This window comes from Musca autumnalis, unplaced genomic scaffold, assembly GCF_047663935.1.
Source record: "Musca autumnalis isolate F117 unplaced genomic scaffold, ASM4766393v1 scaffold_3, whole genome shotgun sequence".
Classification (NCBI taxonomy): domain Eukaryota; kingdom Metazoa; phylum Arthropoda; class Insecta; order Diptera; family Muscidae; genus Musca; species Musca autumnalis.
This window is the reverse complement of record NW_027411866.1, coordinates 235,210,801-235,223,307: the sequence shown is the minus strand read 5'-3', so window position 1 is coordinate 235,223,307 and position 12,507 is coordinate 235,210,801. Positions and strand designations below refer to the sequence as shown.

At 36.4% G+C, this 12,507-nt stretch overlaps 2 protein-coding genes across 2 annotated transcripts in view; one reads left to right on the top strand and one right to left on the bottom strand.

The window, feature by feature from the left end:
* Cyp308a1 (Cytochrome P450 308a1) overlaps positions 1–11,622 on the top strand; it is a 28,918-nt gene extending 17,296 nt beyond the window's left edge. Inside the window, exons 6-9 of the mRNA XM_073977264.1 lie at positions 186–312; positions 534–678; positions 9,652–9,770; positions 9,875–11,622. Of these exons, the coding sequence (XP_073833365.1) occupies positions 186–312; positions 534–678; positions 9,652–9,770; positions 9,875–10,044 (561 nt within the window). The 3' untranslated portion in view covers positions 10,045–11,622. The remainder of the gene's footprint in view (positions 1–185; positions 313–533; positions 679–9,651; positions 9,771–9,874) is intronic.
* Positions 1–12,507, bottom strand: part of LOC141399121 (uncharacterized) — a 189,347-nt gene that overhangs the window by 40,648 nt on the left and 136,192 nt on the right. The window lies entirely within an intron of this gene.

Genomic DNA, 12,507 nt, shown 5'->3' with positions numbered 1-12,507 from the left:
AATAATCTTTTGAAAATTTGTATAAATTTATGTATTAAGAAATTTCTTCATATTGTCACAACAACACCCTATTTTTTGTTTATGGTCATAACTTTCCATTAATGTTTCGACTTCTTTTTCGTTTTTCTCTTTTCTTTTTGGTTTCGCTTGGGTCTCCATTCCATATCGCAAACATGGTTTTTTAGTATGCCATAAATCCTATGGAACAGCAAAAAGTTTTAAACGAAATCGATGAAGTTTTAAAACGCCATGATGGTAAACTGTGTTATGAGGCCTTGCAGGAAATGTCCTACTTGGAAGCTTCACTGTACGGTGGGTGACATTTTTTATTTATTTATTTTTTTCTCACATATACTCATGCATGTGTACACTCATAGTCATACCCATTTTCCATATATAATTTTATTTTGCTTTCTATTTGGAAAAAAAGAAGAAGTTATGGCAAACATATCCTCTTAATGATACTTTATGTGAGATTCCATTTTGTTTGGGTCTTATTCGTAATTTTTTTGTTTATTTTTCTATTTTTACAGAAACACTACGTCTCCATGCCCCAATGATGGCTCTACTAAAACATTGTACAAAATCTTTTGAATTACCACCGCAACAGAGTGGAGGTCATAGTTTTCGGATACCAGAGGGTATGGTATGCATAGTTCCAGTAAAAGCTGTCCACTAGTAAGTAGTTTATTTTGGGCTTATATTATGTGTTTTTTCTTGTGTGTTCCACATGTGTGAAGGAATGTCGTCATGTTTGCTTTGGGTGCGTTAATGAAAATGCAAAATTTGTTGAAAACAGAAAAAGACCAAAATCCGGAAAGTATGGCAAAGTTTACAAAATTGCTTACATACAGAGGGACATTTTTACCGCACTTAGACACTAATTGAGTGGAAACATGCTGCTAAAATGGGTTCCAAACCATTGACGTAGCTATGTAGGAATCTACAATATTGATATAAATGAATTTAACATATACACGTGTATATGTAGTCTAGCTACGCCACTGATTTTAACACAAACAAAAAAACAAAATAAGAGTAAATTTGTTTCAGATGTGAACTCGAAAAAAGTTTCTTTGTAGTTTGTCCTTTGTATTATACCGCTTGTCGTTTTTCTACAGTGTGTTTATGATAAAATAAGCAATTTGAACTTTTTTGTTTTAGTTGGGTTATTTATGTATGTACATATATTTATATACATATACTCGTATATGCCATATTTGTGGCTGGTTGGAAAACATGAGCATGCCGCTCGCAAATTCTAATGGCAACCAAAAGTTTTGAACTGTAATTATTTGCTGTTAAGCGGGTATAAAGAGCGACAATATGAGATAATAATTTAAGTCATTTAGGGACATTGAATGATTCTGTGAAAATTATGACACTTGGCTGAAATTTGCGGGAGTTAAATTCTGAATAACTAGAACGATAAGAAAAGTACTAAAATATACCATTCGTATTAGGCAAACAGGAAGAGCTAGAAATCTGAAATTTTGGAATGAGACATCTGTGAGTTAAAAAAATGTACCAAAGGGTTTTTGGAATATCGACCTATAAGTGTACTAAAGGTTACTATATTTACTACAAATTCATATATTGAAAGAATATAGTTGGGAAGTGGTGTTGATGAATGAAAGGGTCTTTAAAAAATGGTTCAAGCTATATCTCAAAAATGGTACAAGCTAGGAAAAAGTTACGAAAGCCAATCTTGTAGAGAATTTTCATAGCTATATTAATTTCCCCATTCCCATTTCGATAAGACTTACTGTTTTTAAGCAAATCGTGAAAACCTAAAAAAAAAACCTAAAAATGTGACTTTTGACCGAGATTTATTAGCTATTTTTTCTTGTTTTTATTCCCTCAGCATTTAGGACCTCTTCTCCGATCGCTTCGATTTTTGAAGTATCAACTTGAATTCACCGACCCCTATACGACGGTTCAAGTTTCATCTGGAGCAAGTCCATACTTCCTGAGAAAATAGCTTGAAAGTTGCAAAAAGCCCCTGTGACACCGTGTGTAGTGGTTGGATCGCAAGGTAATGCTCGAACGGATCTGCCGATTCGCTTCAAAATTTGTCCTTCGTATTATTTTGTTCAAACTTAGTTTATGTTCGAAGAAAAGCCATATCGGCCGTCTCCTTCAGGTACATACCCCACAAAAGTTCAAAAATGTTCGGGAAAATTGTGCGCACGGTAACTCTTGAAGGGAGCGACTGATTTGGTCCATACTCTACACATCCTAATATATCTACCAGATATAGATCAGGTTCGAATATGGACTATATTTGTGCACTCCTTCGGGTACCTCCCATACAAAACTTCGGATAAATTCAGTTTAAGACCTGGTCTCGAATCGCTTCAATTTTTGTTGTAGCAACTTGTATTCACAGCCCCCCATACGACGGTACAAGTTTTATATGGGGCAAGTCCATACTTCCTATGAAGAACCCTATGACACCGTGTGTAGTGGTTGCAGCGCAAAATAACTCTCGAACGCATCTGCCGATTTTGTCCAAACTTTGGCCTTCGTAATATTTTGTCCAAATTTAGTTTAAGTTCGAAGATAAGCCATATTGATCCACTCTTTCATAATATATCTACCTGATGTGTGTCTGGTTTGAATATGGACTATATTTGTCCACTTCCTCGGGTACCTCCCACACTAAATTTCGGAAAAGTTCACCTTAAGACCTGCTCTCGAATCACTTTGATTTCTGTTGAAGCAACATACATTTGCTGCCTCAATTACGACGGCAAATTTTTTTCTGGGGCAAGTCCATACTGCTTGAGAAAACAGCCGTACAGATGGAAAACCCCCTATGGCACCATAGGGAGAGCACTATAACTCTCGAACTGATCAACCGATGTGGTCCAAAATTAGCATTTCGTCAAACTTAGTTTCAGTTCGAAGATGGGCAACAATTTTCGGTAATTCCCCCAATATTTAAAAAATGTCACTAAAATGATATGCACATTATCTCTTAAACGGGGCAAACAATTTGATCCAAACTTTGGATCTCCTAATATTTTGTTCAAATTTAGTTTAAATTCTAAAATGGCCCCGGTATCGATCTTCTCCTTAGGGTACCTCCCCCACAAAAGATCAACATTTGTGTTTAAGTGCAGTTTGGGTTTGTTCGAAGATCATGAAAGTGGGCGCGTAGCCTATCCAAAAGATATGACTCTAAAATAAAATCCACTTCCAAAATGGACTATGTCGGTCCATTTGGAAATTTAATCCCAATCCACATTTTTGTCGGCAAGTTCAAATGTCCAAAAAGGGCCATACAATTCTGAAAAGACCCTTAATACATTCGATCTGTCCGTAGATGCCGGCAAAGCCGACTGATACTTTTTTACTTGTTTTTATGCCCTCCACCATAATATGGAGGTTATAATTAAATTTGTCATTTCGTTTCTAACACATCGAAATATTCATCGGAGACCCTATAAAGTATATATATTCTTGATCAGGGTAAAACTCTAAGCCCATGTAACCATGTCCGTCCGTTCGTCTGATGAAATCAAGATACAGCTTGCAATTTTAAAGATAGAGCTGTGTAATTTGGTATATCGCTCCCGTATGTTTGGTATCGCAAATGGGCTATATGGGTCCACGTTTTGATATAGCCCTCATAGAACAGTACCACCCGATTTTCGATATTTTTAAGGTTTTAGCCTCATTATCACTTCGACATGGCTGAAATTTTGTACTTAGTCTTCATTGGGGGTATAAAACGTTCCACCAGAAATTTCGGTATTTTGAAGATTGTGGCCACAATAATCCACCGATATGGCAAAAATTTGGTATTTAGTCTAGGTTGGGGGTATAAAACTTTCTACCGGAAATCAGTCCACGTCGTCATATAGCCCTCATAGATAGGTACTGCCCCCCTGTACTGTGTTCTCAGAAGATATGTTTAAGGGTGTAATTTAATATTGTTTGTTGCTACAGCATGCAAAAGTCCAATTCGGAATATTGTAAACTAGCAATGTGCCCGATACTTCGTATGCGGAAAGGACATTAAAAACAAGTGAAAATTATTAAGATCGGCCGGGCGAACTTTTTATACCCACCACCATAAAATATTCTGAAGTAAAACGAATTAATTATTTTCTTTCCTGTCTACAATATTAGGCGGAGATATTTTGGGACCACTGATACCTAAATAAGGTGAAACAGCATAAAAAATGTATTCAATCGGTCGGGAACCTTATATGGGGCTAAACTAAAGTGTGGACCTATGTTTTTAGTGGAGAAGTTTTGTGACCACTGGGAAACTCAAATGTCGAATTGCAGATACTTGGGTCAAAAATTGTAGCTAAGATGCAAAAATATAGCGCTCTAGCTCAATTATTGCGAACTCTAGAGTGATTACAACAGAGGGACAGACGGATATGACTAGATCGTCTTAGAATTTTATCCTGATAAAGAATATATATACTTTATATGGTCGCAAATGATTAATTCGATGTGTTACAAACAGAACAAGTGAGCCAAGGCTATAGTCGGGTCAGGGCCGACTATGTGATACCCTACACACTACCCCTGTTCATAAGCTTTTGATAATAAAATTCAAAATATTAAAATTGGAATAGCTTAGCGCCTTTGCTCTGAATGTCTACATTAACACAGGTCAATTTTTTTGAAACGCATTTAAGTGCATCGACAATACAACCCAAATAAAAAATGGAAAAGTGGGATGTATGCCAACCATCAATAGGCTTCGTTCTGAGTTAGACCCCCATCAATCCCCAAAATTTCGTGAGGATCCGATCAAAATTTCGTAGTGTGATTGTACAAAAATGGAAAAAGGGATGCATTACCGACTATATTTTTGTTTGTCACATTCCGACCCCTGAATAATATCCAACCATTATCAAAAATCAAAAGGTTTTTTCCTCTGTGGGACCCCCAATAACACCCAAAATTTCGTGACGATCCAATTAAAATTGCGAACTGTAGCGTGATTTCCAAAAAAGTGGAAAAATGGGATGTATAACCGACTATTGCGATATCTCCGTTATTTGGATACCTACGCCAACCTGCTTTACATCATTGTAATGATGGGATTTTTTACTTTCATTGTCAGAAGGTCCGGAACCAAAGCTGTGATATTCGTCATTATTATTAAAATCGGAAAAAATGAAAAGTTGTGTTCTATTAGCGGCTTTTGCGATATCTTCGTTGTTTGATCACCTACGAGAACCTACTTTACATCATTAGAAAGGCGATATTTTCTACTTTTATTGTCAGGTTTTGCTTTTGGTATACTTTGTATTGAAGCTGAGATATTCGCTTTGGAAAAAAAACGTTGTGTTTTAATCCACATAAGTTTTTTGCCCATTCCGACCCCTAAATATTATCCGACCATCACCAAAATCAATAGGCTTCTTCCCCTCCGGGACCCCCATCAACATCCAACATTTCGACGATCCGATCAAAATTGCGACCTGTAGCGTGATTACAAGGTTTAGATGGACAGACGGACGGACTGACGGACGGACACACATACCAATATCTCAACTTATAATACCCTCCCCACATAGTGGTGTAGGGTATAAAAACAAACTTAAAATACCCTCCATGCTATGGTAGAGGGTATAATAAGCTATATTTAATATGGAAATGAACGGTGCTCTTGAAGCAAATTTAAACGGAAGGTGGTTACACCTGGGAAGTTTTAGGGTATTCTGAAACTACAATGTTCATAGATGAGAAAAATCCAAAAAAAAAAAAAAAAAAACGGCGGAGCGCTTTTTAAATAAATCGCGATTCACGTCGACATTTTTAGGGGTTTTTCAGGTTTTCACGATTTTGCCTGAAAACCGCATCTCCTACCAGAATAGGTCTAAAGAAAATGTTGTTGCTATGAAAATTCTCTGCAAGATCGATCTTTATGGTATTTTCGTAGATTTTACCGTTTTTGAGATGTAGAAGTTCAAATTGGGACAATGCACTGACTGTATCGTCTCCATATAAAACAGTGTCATGACTAAAATATCCCAATATAGCTAAAAATGGTACAACCTAGGAAAAATATATGAAAGCCAATCTTGTAGAGGAGTTTCTTTAATCCCATCCCGATAGGACTTGCGGTTTTCAAGCAAAATCCTGAAAACCTGAGAAATAAGTCTGAATGATTGATCTGAACTTCTATATCTCAAAAACGACAAAAACTACGAAAATACTATGCAGGTCAATCTTATACAGACTTTTCACTGCTACAACATTTTCTTTAGTCCGATTTCGATTGGACTTGCGGTTTCCAAGCAAAATTTCGAAAACCTAAAAACCCTACAAATACGAACTTTGGCCTCAATTTTTTAAAAATTACTCCAGCGATTTTTTCTTGTTTTTAGATTTGTCTCACATATGAACATTGCTTTTTCAAACCCGCAAAAAGTTCCAAGGTGTTAGCGGTATTCACTTAAAGTTAGTTAAGGCGCACCATGTACGACGTTGTTTTATAAGGTAGCGATACAGTCAATACATTGTCCCAATTTGAACTTCTATATCTCAATAACGGCAAAACCTACGAAATTATTATAAAGGCCAAAATCAGCTGTATCTCATCCTTACACATCAACAACGAGCCACATTTTTGAGGCATTTTAATTAAGGACTTTCTGTCCTCAGAAGGTAAAACATTTTTGTAAAAAATAAACCCAAGACCAATTTTAGTACGTACCATTCAGTACTTTTCGTAACCTTCTAGTAGGTAGTTTCAATACCATTACAGCCTTTAGCGACCCTCATACCAAATTTCAGAATTTGTATGCATTAAAAAAATGGTACCAAATTTAGTAGTTTTCGTACACCTGGGTATAGCCTTTAAAAAATTACCTTCTTACATAAACCACATATACCAAACCAATTATAATATTTTACATATAAAACATAAGTGCGAATATCCGAAACGTCCTCTTAAACTTTTTAAAATTCCTGCTGACCCCTTTAGCCATATCCATACCTTAACCCCACATACCAACAGTGACTCTAAGAATTTTAGAATTTTAGAATTCCAACTCTGTCCCACCCTTGATACAACATTTAGACCGCTTTAGTACTTTTCGTAATTTTTTGGTACGTATTTCTTAAAACACGTCCATATACCAACTTTACACCCCAATAATCACCCTCACACAGCACTCCAAAAAATACAAATTCCAGCTCTGTCCCTACACCCAACAACAAATTGAGTAGCATTTAGTAATTTTCGTAAATTCATGGTACGTACTTCAACAATAACGTATCTCAACCCTTCACTGACATTAATACAAAATAATAACAAACTTAGTGCGAGTTACTAATCTCCGTTACTAATCTTCTATCCGTTCAACCAAATCCAAATTGTACCAAAGTTAGTACAATTTAGTTCTTTGGTACCCATAAGTACGAATTTTCAAAACTTCCTCAATACTACAAGCCAACATTATTATACCCTCAGCATTTATGCTAACGAGGGTATATACACTTTCATACGGGCAAAATGTGCCTCATCGAAATAATGGTTTTAGACCCAAGTATGTTTGGACGAGATGTGTTTCAGACAATTTGGAGTCGATTTAGCAATGTCCGTCCGTCTGTCTTTCTGGCTGGCTGGTGCGCACGATAACTCTCGAACGGAGCAACCGATTCGGTTCAAAATTTGGTTTTCGTAATATTTTGCCCAAACTTAGTTTAAGTTCGAAGATGGGTTATATCGGTCCACTACTTCCGGTACTTCCCCCACAAAAGTTCGGAAAATTTGTGCGCACTATAACTCTTGAAGGGAGGAACCGATTTGATCCAAACTTTGCACATCGTGAAATTTCTACCAGACTTAGATGAGGTTCCAATATGGACTCAATCCGTCCACTCCTTCGGGTACCTCCCACACAAAATTTCGGAAAAGTTCAGTTTAGGACCTGTTCTGGAATCTCTTTGATTTTTGTTGTAGTAACTTGTATTCACTGCCCCGCTTACGACAGTACATGTCTCATTAAGGGCAAGTCCATACATCCTGAGAAAATAACCTGAAAGATGCAAAAACCCCTATGACACCGTGTGTAGTGGTTGGAGCGCAAGACAACTCTCGAACGGATCAATCGATCGGGTCCAAAATTTGGCCTTCGTAATATTTTGTCCAAACATATTTTAAGTCCCATCATAAGCGATATCGGTCAACTCCTTCATGTACCTCCACCAGAAAAGTTCAAAAATGTTCGGAAAAATTGTTCGCACGATAGCTCTTGAAGGCAGTGACCGATTTAGTCCATACTTTACACATCCTAAAATGTCTACCAGATATAGATCAGGTTCGAATATGGACTATGTTTGTCCACTCCTTCGGATACCTATCACACAAAATTACGGATAAGTTCACTTTAAGACCTGCTCTAGAATCACTTTGATTTTTTTGAAGCAACTGTCTCAATTACGACGGTAAAAGTTTTTTCAGGGGCATGTCCACACTTCTTGAGAAAACAGCCCGAAAGGTGTAAAAAATCCTATGGCACCATATGTAGTGGCTGGAGAGCACGATAACTCTTGAACTAACCGATTTGGTCCAAAATGTCACTTAAATGGTATGCCCGATATCTCTTCAACAAATTTGGTCCAAACTTTAGATCTCCTAATATTTTGTCCAAATTTAGTTTAACTTCTAAAATGGAGGTACCATAGGGAACCTCCTGCACAAAAGTTCAACATTTGTGTTTTAGTGCAGTTTAAGGTCTGTTAGAAGATCCTTTGGAAATGTATTCCGATGCTGTTCGTTGCTGCTCTGCTTACAACGGTGTTATGTTTTCCGTGGACAAGGCCATGCTTCCTGGCATACTGGTCCCTAAGTTATACGATGACCCACTGAAATCACTAGTGGGCGATATATCTCAAAAAAGATCCACTTCTATAATGGACTATGTCGGTCCATTCCTTTATGTACCTCCTCTGCAACACTTTTGAACTTTAATCCCAATCCAAATGTCCAAGAAAGGCAACAAAACAATGAAAATACCATAAATACATTCGATCTGACCGTAGATGAAATGTTTCAATTCACATAGGCTGAGGGTATATCTCTGTCGGCAAAGCCGACTGATACTTTTTTACTTGTTTTTAATTTCAAATTTCAGAGCTATCCATTCACCCAAATCCAATTTGTACCACATTTAGTAACATTTAGTACTTTTCGTACAAACAAGTACGAATTTCGGCAACTTCCTCAATCCCTAACTCCATCAGTAATCTTAATTCCAAATTTCGGGATTCCAGATATGTCCTTTTACCCAAATCCAATTTATACCACTTAGTAGTTCTTTCCGTACCCATTCCAAAACTTCTTCCAGCTCTATCCGTTCACTAAAATCCAAATTGTACCATTTAGTACCCATAATTACGAATGTCCAAAATAAATGAAAGAGTTTAGTACTTACATAAACGAAAGGAAACTAATTGTTCCTATTTACTTCGATACAGTTAGCCGTTCTTTAATTTAAACACATTAATTATTCCTGAAACGTTTTGCTATTGTTTAATAAAAACAATTTGAATTTTTGTCCGAATTTAGCTTTTGTGCTTATCTACAAATTTATGTACACATATCCTTACACAACATTTCATTACCGCAAGTCATAAAATCCACATTTTTTCTCTTGTTTAATATTTTAGTGACCCTGATATCTACCCAGAACCATTATCATTTCAACCAGAACGTTTTATGGGTGATAAAGATAAACGCCCACCATGTACTTTTTTGGGTTTTGGTGAGGGACCACGTATGTGTCCAGGTAAGTATTTTTCGTATGGGTGTATGTGTGCTTTATGTGCATTTTAGCTTTTTACGTTTGTTTCGCAAAACTATTTACAATTTTTTTCCTAATAAAATATTTAGGTGGCCGTTTTGGTTTGGCACAAAGTAAAGCTGGCATTGTAACTGTACTCTCAAAATATTCTGTACATGTGGCTGATAAGGCCCAAGGGAAACCGTTGAAAATTTCACCAACAACATTTCTAACTGCACCAGAAAATGGCATATGGTTAAAGTTTAAAGAGCGCAAATAAATGTCTGTGTGTGGGATGTTATGGCAAACTGTTACCAATTGAAACTAACCAATGTGGAAATGGAGTGATAATGGATTTAGCTGCAAATATGTGAAAAAAATAATAAAAGTAAATGAATAATTTAGTTGCTATTTCAATAAACATAGTTTTCCATATTCATAAAATGTGTCAGATTCTAACGTTGAACAATTTTATAATTTTTTGTTTAAAATTAAAATTGGTTTAAGATCTAGTTTATTTAATATGTATATGAATAAATATTATATTTCTTAAGTATAAAGTATATGGACATATAATCTGTGGCACAATACAACCTGGGAAATATGTTCATTCTTGTGCGAGACAGTAGCCAAGCCTCGTAGTCTTGGTTAAGATTAAAATATTATAGTTTTAATAATAAAAGCACGTTCAGCTCAAAAACAATTGCATGAGATAGTATAAGATAAGACATCGCATTTTCCATAGCCGAATGAGATTTGCGGGGATACCAAATTCAGACATGGCTTGGAATACCTATGAACGTAGCGGGCTGTCGAAGGCTGATTTATAATCGGCAAAAAGGTGGTAGGTGTCAATCTGCATCTCTTGGGTCTTCTTTAGGATTTGCCGCAGGGTAAATATGTGGTCAATGCTGGACTTGCCAGGTCTAAAGCCGCATTGGTATGGTCCAATTATCTCGTTGACCATAGGCTTTAGTCGTTCGCACAATATCCCTGACACGATCTTGTAGGCAATAGGGAGTAGACTTATGCCCCTATAGTTAGAGCATACAGTCTTATGCTTGGTTTACATTCGGCGTCGTTTCGTGATTTCGAACGCGTTTCGTGATTTCGTGCGGAATAAAGCAAAATTTATCATGATTTCGCATACAAAAATGAAATCATCTCATTTCGTGATTTCAACGTAATCAACATCGAATTCACAGTACACATGACATACAACCATGTGTTTGCCTAAAAAAGTACCAAAAGTTGCAACACTTTTCACGTATCACAATAAACAAGGTAGATGGTCAATTGCTGCAACAAAAAATTTTAGTATCAGAATTTGTAAACAATGTGAAAAAATATTAAATTACTTTGTTACAATTCTACTTTTCATTGTGTTCTCGTACTTTTTTAATGGTAATGTTAGAAAAAAGAGCGAACTGTCAAAAATTGCTTCCCCATACAAATTTCTTAAAAAATACGGGAACGGAAAATGACGGAAATTGCAAAAACTCCAGCAGAAGTGTCAAAATTAACGTATTAACTGTTGTATTTAGATGCCAATGAAAATGCCGCTAGTTTCTACTAGGCCAAAATTGTATTGTTTAAAGAGAAGTGCAAGTCTTGCTAGATTTTGGAGTGCGTGAACGTATTTTTAGCACTAAACGGGAAAACTACTGCAAGTACTAATATTTTGCAGGTTCTGAGCACAACTTTTATCTATCAAAATTTATTATTATGATGTCTCAACGATAAAATCATTATTTATTTTATTTTTATTTTTTTGGTACTATATGGTACAATTGATATGATATATAGATAATTTTACGATAATTTTCCAAATAAAGTTATAAAGTTCTATATTGTCGCATATTTTTGATGTTTAATTCAATTTACAACAACTTGTTTTGAAGATTCATGTTCAATCAGCTGCGCACATGCATCTACCTTGATCATTGTGATATGTTTGAAATCAACAAAAAATAAGTGTAAACACCGGGGTGTATTTCAGGATTTCGTGAAATCCAGTGGATTTTGGAGCGCAAGTGTAAACTTGGCATTATCTCCTTTCTTATGGACGGGGCACAAGATACTCAGGTTCGAATCGTCGGGTACTCGTTCTTCCTGCCAGATGGTGCAACTAGCTGATGAATACACCTTATCAGCGTGTCGCCTCCTGTTTCGAACAGCTTGGCTGGTAAGCCATCGGCTCCTGCTACCCTATTATTCTTCAGTCCGTTTATTGCTGTATTTACCTCATCTTGGCCGGGTGGTATACAGTCAATACCATCTTCTGGGATTGGATCTGTGGAATCTTCGTCGACTTCGCTACTATTGGATACCAACAGTTTGGAAAAATGATCTTTCCATATCCTTAGCACACTATCTGTATCTGTTACCAGATTACCTTGCTGGTCTCTACAGGAGGATGTGCCAGTTCCAAAGCCATCAGTTTGATGTTTCACTCTTTGGTAGAATTTTCGGACTTCATTCTGTTTCCTGTACATCTCGATTTGTTTGCATTAAGATTACAGTTTTTATTTTGTATTAATATCTGTGTAGGATTGAGATATGTGGTTGTCGACATTTATTTGATTTGGGGTGAGTATTAATGTGTAACGTTGGTATATTGACGAAAAGTACCTTAGCGGTCTAAATGTTGTATCGGGTGTAGAAAAGGAGCGAAAATTCTAAAATTTGTTCTTAGAGTCACTGCTGGAATGTGGAGGTTTTGGGAATGCATACTATGAAAAAT